This window comes from Pelophylax lessonae, assembly GCF_965119305.1.
Source record: "Pelophylax lessonae genome assembly, chromosome: 3".
Classification (NCBI taxonomy): domain Eukaryota; kingdom Metazoa; phylum Chordata; class Amphibia; order Anura; family Ranidae; genus Pelophylax; species Pelophylax lessonae.
This window is the reverse complement of record NC_138770.1, coordinates 215,800,150-215,813,517: the sequence shown is the minus strand read 5'-3', so window position 1 is coordinate 215,813,517 and position 13,368 is coordinate 215,800,150. Positions and strand designations below refer to the sequence as shown.

Sequence of the window (13,368 nt, the reverse complement as noted above, 5' to 3'; positions counted from 1 at the left end):
GGCGTTTGCGCTCAGATCTGTTTTCAGAGGTCAAAAAATCATTCCCCTTTAAAGAGTAAAAACGCAAGTGCTAAACGCGGGTGACCGCGTTCGGTCGCGTTTGGTTGCGTTTTGCGTTTGAAACGCCAGAAAACACACGCTCTGAACATCCTGAACGCAAATAATTGCTTTCCAAAAAACGACACTGAACTCAACTGCCTCTAAATGACTGTAAACATGGACAGATAAGATAACATAGAGGAGGGTTCAAGGGGTTCTGAAAAAAACGCCCAACTGCTCCTAAACGTCCGTTTACAAGTAGCAGTGTACATGAGGCCTTACACAATGCTATGAAACAAAGATTTTCCACAAATGTGCGTAAAAAGCTATCAAATGGTGTAGGATTGTTTCAATCACTTCCTGTCATGAGAATAAATCCGCAAGTGAGAGAAAATCACCCTCAGTGAGGAAACTGTCTGAGTACCAAAACAAGATAAAATATGGTGGTGGTTGTTGGTGATAATTCATGAATGTGTTAACCAGCATGGAAGAAAATCATCCATAAACTTATCGTCTGTTTGCATGCAGTCCCTTCTGTGTGGACCATCTCTGGAAATTGCATCATTCCTCCCATTTCTGGATTTTATACCGCAAGAAAACAATTCACATTTGAGCATACACCTTATATGTGCTACTCGCCTCCTGAATTACGAGAGCTCAATAGAGAGACTTCTTGATCGGTGTCCTGAAGCAGTTACTCTGTATGCAAAGCAAGAGATCAAAAATGGAAGCCAGGTAAAGTCTAAACTCGTGCTGATAAAATGAACATCATGATTTGTAGCTTAATGTGCGATTTAAATTCATGTTGAAACTTTTGTACACTTGGCCATGGTTTTGTTTGTGTGTTTACATTTGGGGTGTAGCAGCAGACCACTGATTTAAATCTTTTGGGGACAACATGCATATCAGAACAGGGTTTTACCATACAACGCTTTTTTGGCCATAATTCTCCTGGGGGTCACAGGAGTGCTTAGTTCTGCACTCCTGTGACTTGTATTCAGCTGACAGTGGGCTAAAGACTGCTGTCGGCAGACGTCACTCAGCCAGTTCAGACTCTGGAGGAATCCCAATGTAAGTAATAAAAGTCCCTCTGCTCACAGGTGATGGGATCCGGCTGTAGTACTCAGACTGCACTACGAGAAATGAGGCGCACGCCTTGCCACTGCCGCTCAAATCATGCAGAAATAGTCTTTATAGCTGTATAACCAAAAATCGATAAAAACAACCAATACTGGTAGGCAGGGAAGGGCAGAGAGGTTGAAGTGTTTTACATCAATTATGGTTTTGGTAAAGCATAAATCTCATGTGAAATGTGTCAACCTCTCTGTCCCCTCCCTGCCTACCAGTAATGGTTATTTTTATTGTTTTTTTGTTATACAGCTATAAAACCTTTTTCTCTTACGTCCTCCGACAGTCGCCACCCCCTCACAAGTCTTCACCAATGGGTATTGACCTTTGCTCCGCAGGAGTAGCTAGGCAACAAGAATTGTTAATAACAAAAGCTTTTAGCATAGACACACCCCTAGGGGCTGTCCCCTCAGTCAATACCTCCCTGCACCAGCATTCCCAACTCAGTTTGATCTTGCCTAGCTTAGGAGTAGCAGGCTTTCCTGTGCTGGGGCTTCAGTCTCAGCCTTCTACCCTTTTTTTGATTTTATTTCAAAGTATTTTTCTTTCCTTTCACTAGCTGTTATTTTGTCAGCTTTAGTTTAGGGTTCTTCGGATGAAGATGTTCATGTGGAGCTGGGTCTCGGACTGACCGCCCTGGATCTCAGGGCTGAGTGCCAGATGGATCCCCAGCCTGCCATCGAGCGTTCAGCTTAGGTTTGCCCTGGCACATTGAACGACCCATCCCTGTTCGCTGCAGGGATGCTGCCTGTGAGGTGGCTACCTCACTGGACGACATGCTGCGGTCTATGGCTGCGGTCCACAAGCGTCCTGGCTGCGGCACTCCCTGTCTGCCTTGATAGCGGTTTGTCGCTGGAGACGGCTCCCCACGCCATCTGGTACGGTAAGCACCTTCTGTGTGGGGACCTTCTGTGTGGGTGTCAGTCTGTGGCTGTGTAGAACCCCCATGTCTGTGTAAATGCGGGCTCCCTGTCAGATCCCTGTATGGATGCATTGCCTGTGGGCTGCGAGGGGGGGCCATCCTGCTCTGCTGTGAGTTCTGCTCTGGGTGCAGATATAGGTACAGACATGTGTTGTGCGGCGGCCGCTGCTGCGATCCGCCATTTTTTTGCATATATGCTGTGACCAGCCCTGTCCCTGTACAGCGCCGTGTTTTGGCGCCATTCGCCACCATTTTGGCGGGCCGCGCTAGTTCGGGCACATGTCGTCGCCATTTTCCTGTAGCCTCATCCCTCAGCCGAGCGGCCATTTTGGCGGAGCCTTCATAGGCTATATCAGTCAGCCAGCTATTGCATCACTTCCTCTTTCTCTGGGAACAGCGATCGGTGGCAGCAGCCTGTTTGTGCTCTCTCCAGGTTTTTACCTTCATTGTCCTGTCATTCCTTGCTCAGTGTTCTCTATCCCTGCGGGATCGATGCATACAGTAGTGTTCGGTGGGCTGCGCTCGCCGTGGCGTTAAAGGGCCAGTGCCTTTTTTTCCTTTTCATTGCTGGGGCATGGATTCTCAGGATAGCAAGTTTCCCCCCACCCTGGTGGGGGACCAGGGGGCTGCTGCACCCCCCGAGGGGGCTGATCTGGCCACGGTAGTGGCGTCCTTGGTTTCTCAGGTGCAGATGCTGATGGCTGATCGATCCGCAAAAAGGGCCAGGTTATCCATTTCCTCTGATTCAGAGGGCGATGTGGCTGCTGTGGCTGGCGTACCCTTCTCGGGGTCTCGCTCGTCTCTGGACCTTATGGGGTCTGAGGGGGAGGCAGAGGTGGAGGGGGTTGATGTTTCTCCCCCTGGCTCGCCTGAAGAGCTTGCACTCATGGATGAGCTGATTACTTCTATCAAGGAGACACTGCACCTAGAGGATGAGCCTACTCCTCCTGCTAGGGTGTCCTCCTTTGGAACGCAGAGAACCCGCAAATCAGCGCAGGTTTTTCCCTGCCCTGCAGAATTTCATCATACTGTTAATGAGCAGTGGCGCAATTTAAAGAAACCATTTACAGTGCCGAATAAGTTTAAACTGCTTTATCCGTTTGCACCCTCCACCGACGAGCGTTGGGGTGTGGCGCCTCAGGTGGATCACGCGGTGGCCATTTTGAACAAGGCTACTGCGGTTCCTTCTGAGGATACCCCGGTTTTCCGGGACCCTACGGACAGGAGGCTGGAGTCTCTTGCCCGTCATGCCTATATGGTTGCTGGTTCTATGCTGAAACCTATTTTTGCTTCCATTATGGCGGCCCAGGCTGTTGCAGATTGGACGAAGGTGCTCAGGCGCACCCTGGTGGCTGATTCGGCTCCGCCTACCACGTTGGCTATGGTGGATCAAATCCATCAAGGTGTCATGTACTTGTGTGATGCGGACTTGAATTTAGCTCCCTTGGCTGCGCGACTGTCCAGCGTGGCGATACTGAACCGTCGTCTGATATGGCTGAAAAGTTGGTCGGTCGACCAATCTTCCCTACGCGGGATCTCGCCTTTTTGGCGAGGCTTTGGACACTCTGATTAAAGGAGTTACGGGGGGCAAGAGTACTCTTTTGCACCAGTCTCACAAGCATAAGTCCTTCCGTGGAAAACGGAATTCCTCGTTTAGGCCCTCTCAGGGGTCCTTTCGTGCCTTTCGGTCGCAATCCAAGGGCAAGCCCTTCAAAGGCCAAGGCTCCCAGAAGAAGCCGTGGGCGGGTAAGCAGAAGTCCGGTTCGACTTCCCACGCCAATTCCGCCTGAAGGGGCGCCCTCACCCGTTTCTGGGGTGGGGGGACGTCTGACTGGTTTCCTACAACCTTGGCTGACCCACATTCGGGACAGATGGGTTCAGGAAATCGTTCGATCTGGTTACAAGATCGAATTTCTCTCTCGGCCGGCGGGCATATTTTTTCCCTCAAATCTTCAGCTGTCTCCGGAGCGCTTGCAGGATCTGCACCTGGCAGTGCGGGCCCAAGGGGTGGTTGTTCCGGTGCCTCATCGGGACAGATTTCGGGGGTTTTTACTCCAATCTGTTCACTGTGCCCAGAAAGGAGGGCAAGGTGCGTCCGATTCTGCACTTGAAAGCTCTGAACCGCTTTGTGCGGGTTCGGAAGTTCCGCATGGAATCCCTGCGATCAGTGGTGGCCGCCCTGAGTCCGGGGGAGTTCATGGCCTCCATCGATCTGAAGGTACCTTCGATTCGCCATTGCGGAGGATCACTACCAATTCGTGGCGTTACCTTTCGGTCTCGCTTCGGCTCCACGGGTTTTTACCAAGGTGCTGGCGCCGGTTCTGGCCCTGTTACGAGCACAGGGCATTGCTGTCTTGGGGTATCTGGACGATATCCTGATAAGGTTAAATGCCAGTCAGAGCCTGGTGACCGACCTGCCCACCACAATGCGGACACTGCAGGAGTTCGGTTGGACCATAAACATTCCGAAGTCGACTCTGTGTCCTTCGGTTCGTCTTCCCTACCTGGGAATGATTCTGGACTCTGTTCAAGCGAAGGTCTTCCTACCGGAAGACAAGCTCCGGACACTTCAGGACGAGGTCAGGTCCCTCAGGGACTACCGGCGCTCGTCTCTCCGGACATGCATGAGATGTCTAGGTTTAATGGTCTCGGCTTTCGAGGCGTTCCCCTTTGCCCAGTTTCACACGCGGGGTCTCCAAGCGGAGATTCTTGCCGAGTGGGACGGGCGGCCGCAATCCCTGGATCTGCGGGTCTCGTTGAGCCAACGCACCAGAAGGGATCTTCTGTGGTGGCTCCAGTCCCCGGCAGTGTCGGGGGGCAAGTCTTTTCGTCCATTATTGTGGACGGTGATCACCACGGATGCCAGCCTGTCGGGCTGGGGTGGTGTTCTGGGCGTTCTGTCCGCCCAGGGAACTTGGTCGGAGGAGGAGTCCTCCCTTCCTATCAACATTCTGGAATTGAGGGCGATAAAGCTATTTCTTCTGCGATGGACGGACCGGCTTCGGGCCGTCCAGTTCGGGTTCAGACGGACAATGCCACCGCGGTGGCCTATGTCAACCATCAAGGGGGCACCAGGAGTGCCGGGGCGGCTCGGGAAGTGGCCGACATTCTGTCTTGGGCCGAGACGCACGTCCCAGCGATAACGGAAGTTCACATACCGGGGGTGGAGAACTGGCAGGTGGACTATCTGAGTCGCCAGTCCCTGGACCAGGGGGAATGGTCCCTTCACCCGGATGTCTTCCAGATGTTGTGCGCGAAGTGGGGTTCCCCAGATGTGGACCTGTTCGCGTCTCGTCTTAACAACAAGGTGGAAAGGTTCGTGGCAAGAACGCGCGATCCGCGGGCGGACGCCTCGGACGCGTTAGTGGCGCCCTGGCATCAGTATCGTCTGATGTATGCCTTTCCACTGATTCAGCTGTTGTCCAGGCTCCTTCGCAGCTTAGCCTCGGAACCGCATACGGTGATTCTGGTGGCACCGGACTGGCCTCGTCGGTCTTGGTACACAGACCTCGTCAATCTGGCAGTCGACGCTCCGTGGCGCCTGCCGCTTCGGGAAGACCTTCTGTCTCAAGGACCGATATTCCATCCTGCTTTACAATCGCTGGCTTTAACGGCCTGGCTGTTGAAAGCCAGGTCCTGAAGGATAGGGGTCTCTCCCCTGAGGTCATTCCCACTTTGATCAAGGCTAGAAAAGCCTCTTCAGGAAAAATTTACTACCGTACTTGGAAAGCGTACTTTGCCTGGTGTGAGTCCAGGGGGTATTCCCCTCGCTCATACTCGGTGTCGAGAGTGTTGGCTTTCCTTCAAACTGGAGTGGACCAGCGTTTGGCGCTGGCCACGATTAAGGGTCAGATTTCTGCGCTGGCCGTTCTTTTTCAATGCCCTGTGGCGTCTAATTCATTGAATCGCACCTTTGTTCACGGGGTGCGACATTTGGTCCCTCCTAGGAGGGAACCTTTGCCTCCATGGGGCTTGAACTTGGTTCTGTCCGTGTTGCAACAGGCTCCCTTTGAAAAGATCAGGGAGATCTCGTTGTCTCTGTTGTCCAAAAAGGTTGCCTTTTTGGTGGCGATCACTTCGGCTCGCAGGGTGTCGGAGCTGGCGGCTTTGTCCTGCAGCTCTCCCTACCTGGTGATTCACAAGGATAAGGTGGTCTTGCGACCTAACCCATCTTTTCTTCCGAAAAGGATCTCGGAGTTTCACCTTAATGAAGACATTGTCTTGCCTTCGCTCTGCGCGAAGCCTAAGCATCCGAAGGAGGTTGCCTTGCATTCCTTGGATGTTGTCCGGGCTATCAGGGTTTACCTGTCGTCCACTAAATCTTTTCGCAAGTCGGATTCCCTCTTTGTCCTTCCTGAGGGACCTCGGAAGGGCATGGCGGCGTCAGCTGCGACCATCGCCAAATGGATCAGACAGACCATTGAGCAAGCCTATGCTTTGAAGGGGAAGGTTCCTCCCTTCCCTGTGAAGGCGCACTCTACCAGATCTTTGAGTACGTCTTGGGCTTACCAACATCAGGCGAATGTGGCCCAGGTGTGTAAGGCGGTGACTTGGTCGTCCGTTCACACCTTCTCAAAATTTTATAAGGTGGATGTTCAGGCATCGGCCGATGCCTCCTTTGGCCGTAAAGTTCTCAGTGCGGCAGTTTCTTAGGGACCCTTGTTTTTTTGGGCCCTTGGTTTTTGGGGTGTTTTACCCCTGGGTTACTTGTTTTTCCTGGGTTGTTGCTCCTGTTGAGCACGTTTTCCTGTTGCCCAGTTGGTTCTCTTACTGTGGTAAGGTTCCTTTCTCTGATGTGGGTACTGCGTTGCCTTTTCTACGGTTGCATCTCCCACCCCTCATGTCTACACTGCTTTTCCCATTGGTGAAGACTTGTGAGTGGGCGGCGACTGTCGGAGGACGTAAGAGAAAACTGAATTTTTGTAAAATCTTACCGTAAAATTCCTTTCTCTGAGTCCTCCGACAGTCGCCGCCCCCCGCCCCTCTTTTGGGGTTTTTGTGTACTCTTACTGCTATGCTACCAAACTGAGTTGGGAATGCTGGTGCAGGGAGGTATTGACTGAGGGGACAGCCCCTAGGGGTGTGTCTATGCTAAAAGCTTTTGTTATTAACAATTCTTGTTGCCTAGCTACTCCTGCGGAGCAAAGGTCAATACCCATTGGTGAAGACTTGTGAGTGGGCAGCGACTGTCGGAGGACTCAGAGAAAGGAATTTTACGGTAAGATTTTGCAAAAATTCCGTTTTCTGCATCCGATTATTTGGTCTAAATGAATCCTGCGAGCCTGAGCCAGCCACTTCCACCCTCTGCACAGTGAGTGCTGGAGGGGCAGAGCAAAGAGCCAGAGGCTGACAGTCACTGGCTCTCTGCTCATTGAAACCCAAGAACAGAGCGGTCTTTGATCACTCAGTTCTTGGTCTTAGAGGTGAGGGGAAAATGTTGCATCCACCTGGGTGAGTATGATTTGTTTTTTTTTTTTTTTCTTTTTTAACCCTGCACCTCCTTTTAAATGTAGCAGTTTTTGACTACAGGGTATTATTAGAGCCCATTCACATTGGGGCGACACGACTGTGCACGACTTGGGGAGGCGACTTATCAGTCCCGTGCACCACGACTTCGGAGCGACTTGCAGGGACTTCACATAATGGAAGTCTATGCAAGTCGCTCCGAGGTTGCCCCAAAGTAGTACAGGACCCTTTTTCTAAGTCGGAGCGACTTGTGTCGCTCCTATTAGAACGGGTCCTGTGCTACTCAATGGACCGCGACCGAGCGCGACTTGTCAGGCTGACAAGTTGCCTGACAAGTCGCGCTAGTCTGAATGGGCTCTTAGAGAACACACATTTTAAAGGAAATAAATTAACCATATTGCCATAAATAAATGTCCTTGTGTATGGCTGTTTATGGGGCACGAGCAGAAGGTGATGATACTTGCTACTGTTGAATTTGGAGGAAAAGAAAATATAAAATTACCCTAATCCACTTGACGCAAATGCCGGTAGTACCTAGCGATCATCTGTTGTTAGAGACAGTAGTCTCGTGTGCAGTTGACAAATAACAAGGTGTGGGGCATTAGATCCCCAGCAAAAGTGTCTGCCTCCAATGTGCTACATTGCTAGTATTATTCAACATCCGCTTGCAATATATTATATACATGATGTGCTAAATGTAGCCAACATGTCACAAAGAGGCATCCAATTGGTTCGCTTGGGGAACATCAGCATACACACACCACCTTCTGCGTTTTTCCACTGGGCTCACATGTGTGTCCTCTACACCTATATGGGAAGATAGAGCAGACCTAGCCTGCCATGAGCCGTAAATATGGCATTAAGCAAGAAATCATTTGTTTGAATTTCCTAAAACTGACCTTTATTTCAATCATAATGTATAAATAATAATTTATTAAATCAAGACTTGTTTATTAGTACATTGTTAGATTCAAAGCTCTAAAATTGTTTAACAATATGTGTAAATTTCATGCAGACGTTGGAATTCATTCCTTATTTATGTTTTTATCTGCACAGGCACTCTGGTGGAACAAGCTACTGCCTGAACTGTGTACTCGAATTCGGGAAAATGCGAACACTAATGAAATATTTATTTCAACCTTAAAAGGTGAGAGAGCAACGACCCCTTTTGCCTCTAACTCTAGACTAATTTTTACTTTTAATAGAGTAGGGCAAGGGTTAGATCCTCTGTTGGGTTTTAGTACTTACTAAAGTCATGACTGGAGATGTCATCTTGTTTTCTGTCCTAATTACAGCATTGTTACTGCTACAAGAAGGGAGGGGAAATCTTCTATAGAGACACATGGCAATAAAAAACGCACATGGTTTTTACCCCTTCCCCAATCCCACTAAGAAACAAGTTTTTATATATTGCTTCCCATTTTCTAGAGATTTTTTTCTCAAATCCTGTCTTGAGCAGCAGGAAGAAATCTCTCCAGATGAGAAACAGACAACATTAAAAATAAAACAGAAACTAGGAAAATCAGTAGCACATAAGGTGAACTGATAGAACACAAACAGTAGATTAATCCAAATAGATTCACTCCAGTCCAGTTGATGGGAAGCCACCTGTTGTCATTGATATGTATATATATATATATATATATATGTAATACTTCTTATAATGTAGGGCATACTTGTTTGTGCACTTTTGTTTTTCAAGTATTAATTGTAACATACTGTATATTGTATGATCTCTTGAACTGGTAAAAGTACCTCCTGTCTAATATGCTCTTTTTTTATCTCTTTCATACTGATCTTGTTTTAGACACTTTGGAGATGATATCCATGGAACTTGACCTTCAGGACTTTCTGAATGTGCTGCCGGATGATGGCATTGCAGCATTCTTCTTGCCTTACCTTGTAAACCAAAGTGAAAAAAAGCTAATGGTTTAAATTTGCTGCTGCTGTTTTATGTCTTAATCCATGCTCAAAGTAACAACCTGGAATCTAAAATACACAGCTCGAACAAAGTTTCTGTTCCATGACCCTACATACAATAAAAAATACCATATAAAAATGTCCCTAATGGAATGTTATGTGAATGTGACTGGCGCCTGTGCTTTATACTAAATTAGGGACCAGCAGATAGAGCACAACAAAGAACCCAGAATTCAAAACACCCAAAAGTTTGTCCAATGTTGGAAATTTTTCACTTACCATAGCTACTCATGAGCACAAGTACTGGCACAGAGGGTGATGGGACACCTAAGTATTAACCCTTTTCTTTACAGGCCTTGTAATCACGCAAAAAGAGTCCTATTAAAGGAATGCTAGTCAAGATCATATTTATTGACTTTCAGACTCCATATGACCAATAAAGGAACGTTTTCTCAAGCACTTATATTTTGGGTGTGTGTGTGTATATATATATATACACAATATTTCACAAAAGTGGGTGCACCCCCCACATTTTTGTAAATATTTTATTATATCTTTTCATGTGACAACACAGAAGAAATTACACTTTGCTACAATGTAAAGTAGTGAGTGTACAGCTTGTATAACAGTGTAAATTTGTTGTCCCTCAAAATAACTCAACACACAGCCATTAATATCTAAACCGCTGGCAACAAATGTGAGTACACCCCTAAGTGAAAATGTCCAAATTGAGCCGATTTAGCCATTTTCCCTCCCATGTGTCATGTGGCTCATTAGTGTTACAAGGTCTCAGGTGTGAATGGGGAGCAAATTTTGGGGTTATCGCTCTCACTCTCTCATACTGGTCACTGGAAGTTCAACATAGCACCTCATGGCAAAGAACTCCCTGGGGATCTAAAAATAATTATTGTTGCACTTCATAAAGATGACCTAGGCTATAAGAAAATTGCCAAGACCCTGAAACTGAGCTGCAGCACGGTTGCCAAGACCATACAGCGGTTAAACAGGACAGGTTGCACTCAGAACAGACCTCGCCATGGTTGACCAAAGAAGTTGAGTGCATGTGCTCAGCGTCATATCCAGAGGTTGTCTTTGGGAAATAGACATATGAGTTCTGCCAACATTGTTGCAGAGATCGAAGGGGTGGGGGCTCAGGGGGTCAGCCTGTCAGTGCTCAGACCATACGCCGCACACTGCATCAAATTGGTCTGCATGGCTGTCGTCCTAGTAGGAAGGCTCTTCTAAAGATGATGCACAAGAAAGCCTGCTAACAGTTTGCTGAAGACAAGCAGACTAAGGACGTGACTTACTGGAACCATGTCCTGTGGTCTGATGAGACCAAGATAAACTTATTTGGTTCAGATGGTGTCAAGGGTGTTTGGTGGCAACCAGGTGAGGAGTACAAACACAAGTGTGTCTTGCCTACAATCAAGCATGGTGGTGGGAGTGTCGCAGTTCGGCACTAGGGAGCTACAGTTTATTGAGGGAACCATGAGTGCCAACATGTATTGTGACATACTGAAGCAGAGCATGATCCCCTCCCTTCAGAGACTGGGGCGCCGGACAGTTTTCCAACATAATGACCCTAAACACACCTTCAAGACGACCACTGCCTTGCTAATCAAGCTGAGGGTAAAGGTGAGGGACTGGCCAAGCATGTCTCCAGACCTAAACCCTATTGAGCATCTGTGGGGCATCCTCAAATAGCGCAAGTGGAGGAGCGCAAGGTCTCTAACATCCACTAGCTCTGTGATGTCATCATGGAGGAGTGGAAGAGGACTCCAGTGGCAACCTGTGAAGATCTGGTGAACTCCATGCCCAAGAGGGTTAAGGCAGTGCTGGAAAGTAATGGTGGCTACACAAAATATTGACACTTTGGGCCCAATTTGGACATTTTCACTTAGGGGTCTACTCACTTTTGTTGCCTGAGGTTTAGACATTAATGGCTGTGTGTTGAGTTATTTTGAGGGGACAGCAAATTTAAACTGTTATACAAGCTGTAAACTACTTTACATTGTAGCAAAGTGTCAGTTCTTCAGTGTTGTCACACAAAAAGATATAATAAAATATTTACAAAAATGTGAGGGGTTTACTCAGTTTTGTGAGATACTGTGTGTGTGTGTGTATGTATGTATGCATGTATGTGATATACACCGTTTTTTCTCCTGTGCCGCTATTATGTGCTAATTTATAAAGCCTCCCAGCACCACAATATGATTCAAAAGACAAATATGGCAGCACTGTCCTATAACATACATTTCTAAAAAAAATAACATGACACCAAAATAAATTTTCATTTCATAATATAATTACCCATGCTTAAATCCAGTCCTTTTAATGTGGGTTACTTGCACAATAAATTACTCATTCTAAAAGTCAGTTATTGATATATCAGTTATAAAGTCTTTTTGTGATCACTCTTCCACTATTGTCTCTGAAATGACTGTAATCAAGCACTGCTGATTTATATAAAAAAAAGTGTATTTTGGAGTGACATTAATAATATTTTCTTTGAAATGTGTGTTATAGGGTAGTGCTGCACTAGGTTTGTATAATGTTCTATATAGATGATAATGGATTGAATCACCAACTGCCATTTCATATCCATAAGTCTTTGAACTGCAGGGATAAGAATTGCCCTTGGTTATCCCAGCTTTGTCAGCTACTTTGATAAAAAAATGATTTCCAAGAGGGGAAGGTAGACATTTTCTACATTTGCCACAGCAACTGTTTGGAAAATCATGCGCTGAGATCTTTGCAGCTGGTTCCCTGTCCAATATATGTACAGCTGGTCAGTGATTCATCATTCTGGCATCTATCTAAATATTAAAAAGCTTGCAGTTCTGCTTGGAAGGACCTTTAAATTCTAACCTTTCCTTATGAGTAATATATACCTTCATGGTTATCCAAACAATCAATAAGTGTCTGCATGCATGTACCTTCTATATCTTCCTAAGCTCAAAACCCTGGAGTTCTAACTGATGCAATTTCAATTCCTGGAGTGCAGCTTTGGCTTTTTTTTTCTCGTATCACACTATTTTCCTATCTGTACAACAATAGATTAATACCCGCGCTGTGATGAATAAATAATAGTGAATTTGTAAAAAATTATATATATATATATATATCTATCCTGAAGCTGCTGCTCACCAAGTAAAAGACCGGGAAAAACTAAAAAACATATATAGGCAGCGCTAGCAGGTAAAATCTATAAATACGTGCTAAATGATTAAAATTAATATAATGTGATGAAAATTGTACTAAAAATTTAGTGTATATAATTCAGTGACTATATAAATTCATAAATACATAAAATGCAACAGTGAATATAGTTAAGAGTATACACAAATCAGAAATTCATAAATTGTAACAATAAATATGATCCAATGTCCAGAAATGTAAAAGAATAAAGTGCAAGATATATTTAAGGTGCAGTCCAAACTTATATTCTTCCAAAGAAGTTTATGGTGCCAAAAGGTGCTCAAAATCCAAATAAAGTGCCCAAGTGCTCTTCAAAGAAAATCCCCCTATGGGGATGCACTCACCGAATTTGGGATGTAAATGAGCCTTGAATATGTGTGATACTCCGTTTAGGAAGTAAGAGCAGCCCCACGGAGACTTAAGGTTTCCCTTGCCCGGATGGATGGATGGCTGCAATCCTTTACTATGGGCTCCTTACTAGCTCCTCTCCACTCTCTCCCCAATGGTGTACTCAGAAGGAAGGAAAGAAGCCAGACATCGTGAAGCCCGTAATGTATTTATTAAAAGTATTAAGAAATAATGGTACTCACAAAGGTAAAATATAGTTAGGCATTGATTGGCATATACAGTGAAGTCCTTCTCTTCCGTGTCCGCTGCCGGCGTGCGGTTCACGGTAGTTCACAGGAAATGAC

The 13,368-nt window shown here is 46.5% G+C and overlaps 1 protein-coding gene across 1 annotated transcript in view; it reads left to right on the top strand.

The window, feature by feature from the left end:
* Positions 1 to 9,614, top strand: part of HPS3 (HPS3 biogenesis of lysosomal organelles complex 2 subunit 1) — a 62,483-nt gene extending 52,869 nt beyond the window's left edge. The window contains exons 16-18 of the mRNA XM_082249025.1: positions 568 to 774; positions 8,612 to 8,702; positions 9,363 to 9,614. Of these exons, the coding sequence (XP_082105151.1) occupies positions 568 to 774; positions 8,612 to 8,702; positions 9,363 to 9,490 (426 nt within the window). The 3' untranslated portion in view covers positions 9,491 to 9,614. The remainder of the gene's footprint in view (positions 1 to 567; positions 775 to 8,611; positions 8,703 to 9,362) is intronic.
* The last annotated feature ends 3,754 nt before the right edge of the window (positions 9,615 to 13,368 follow it).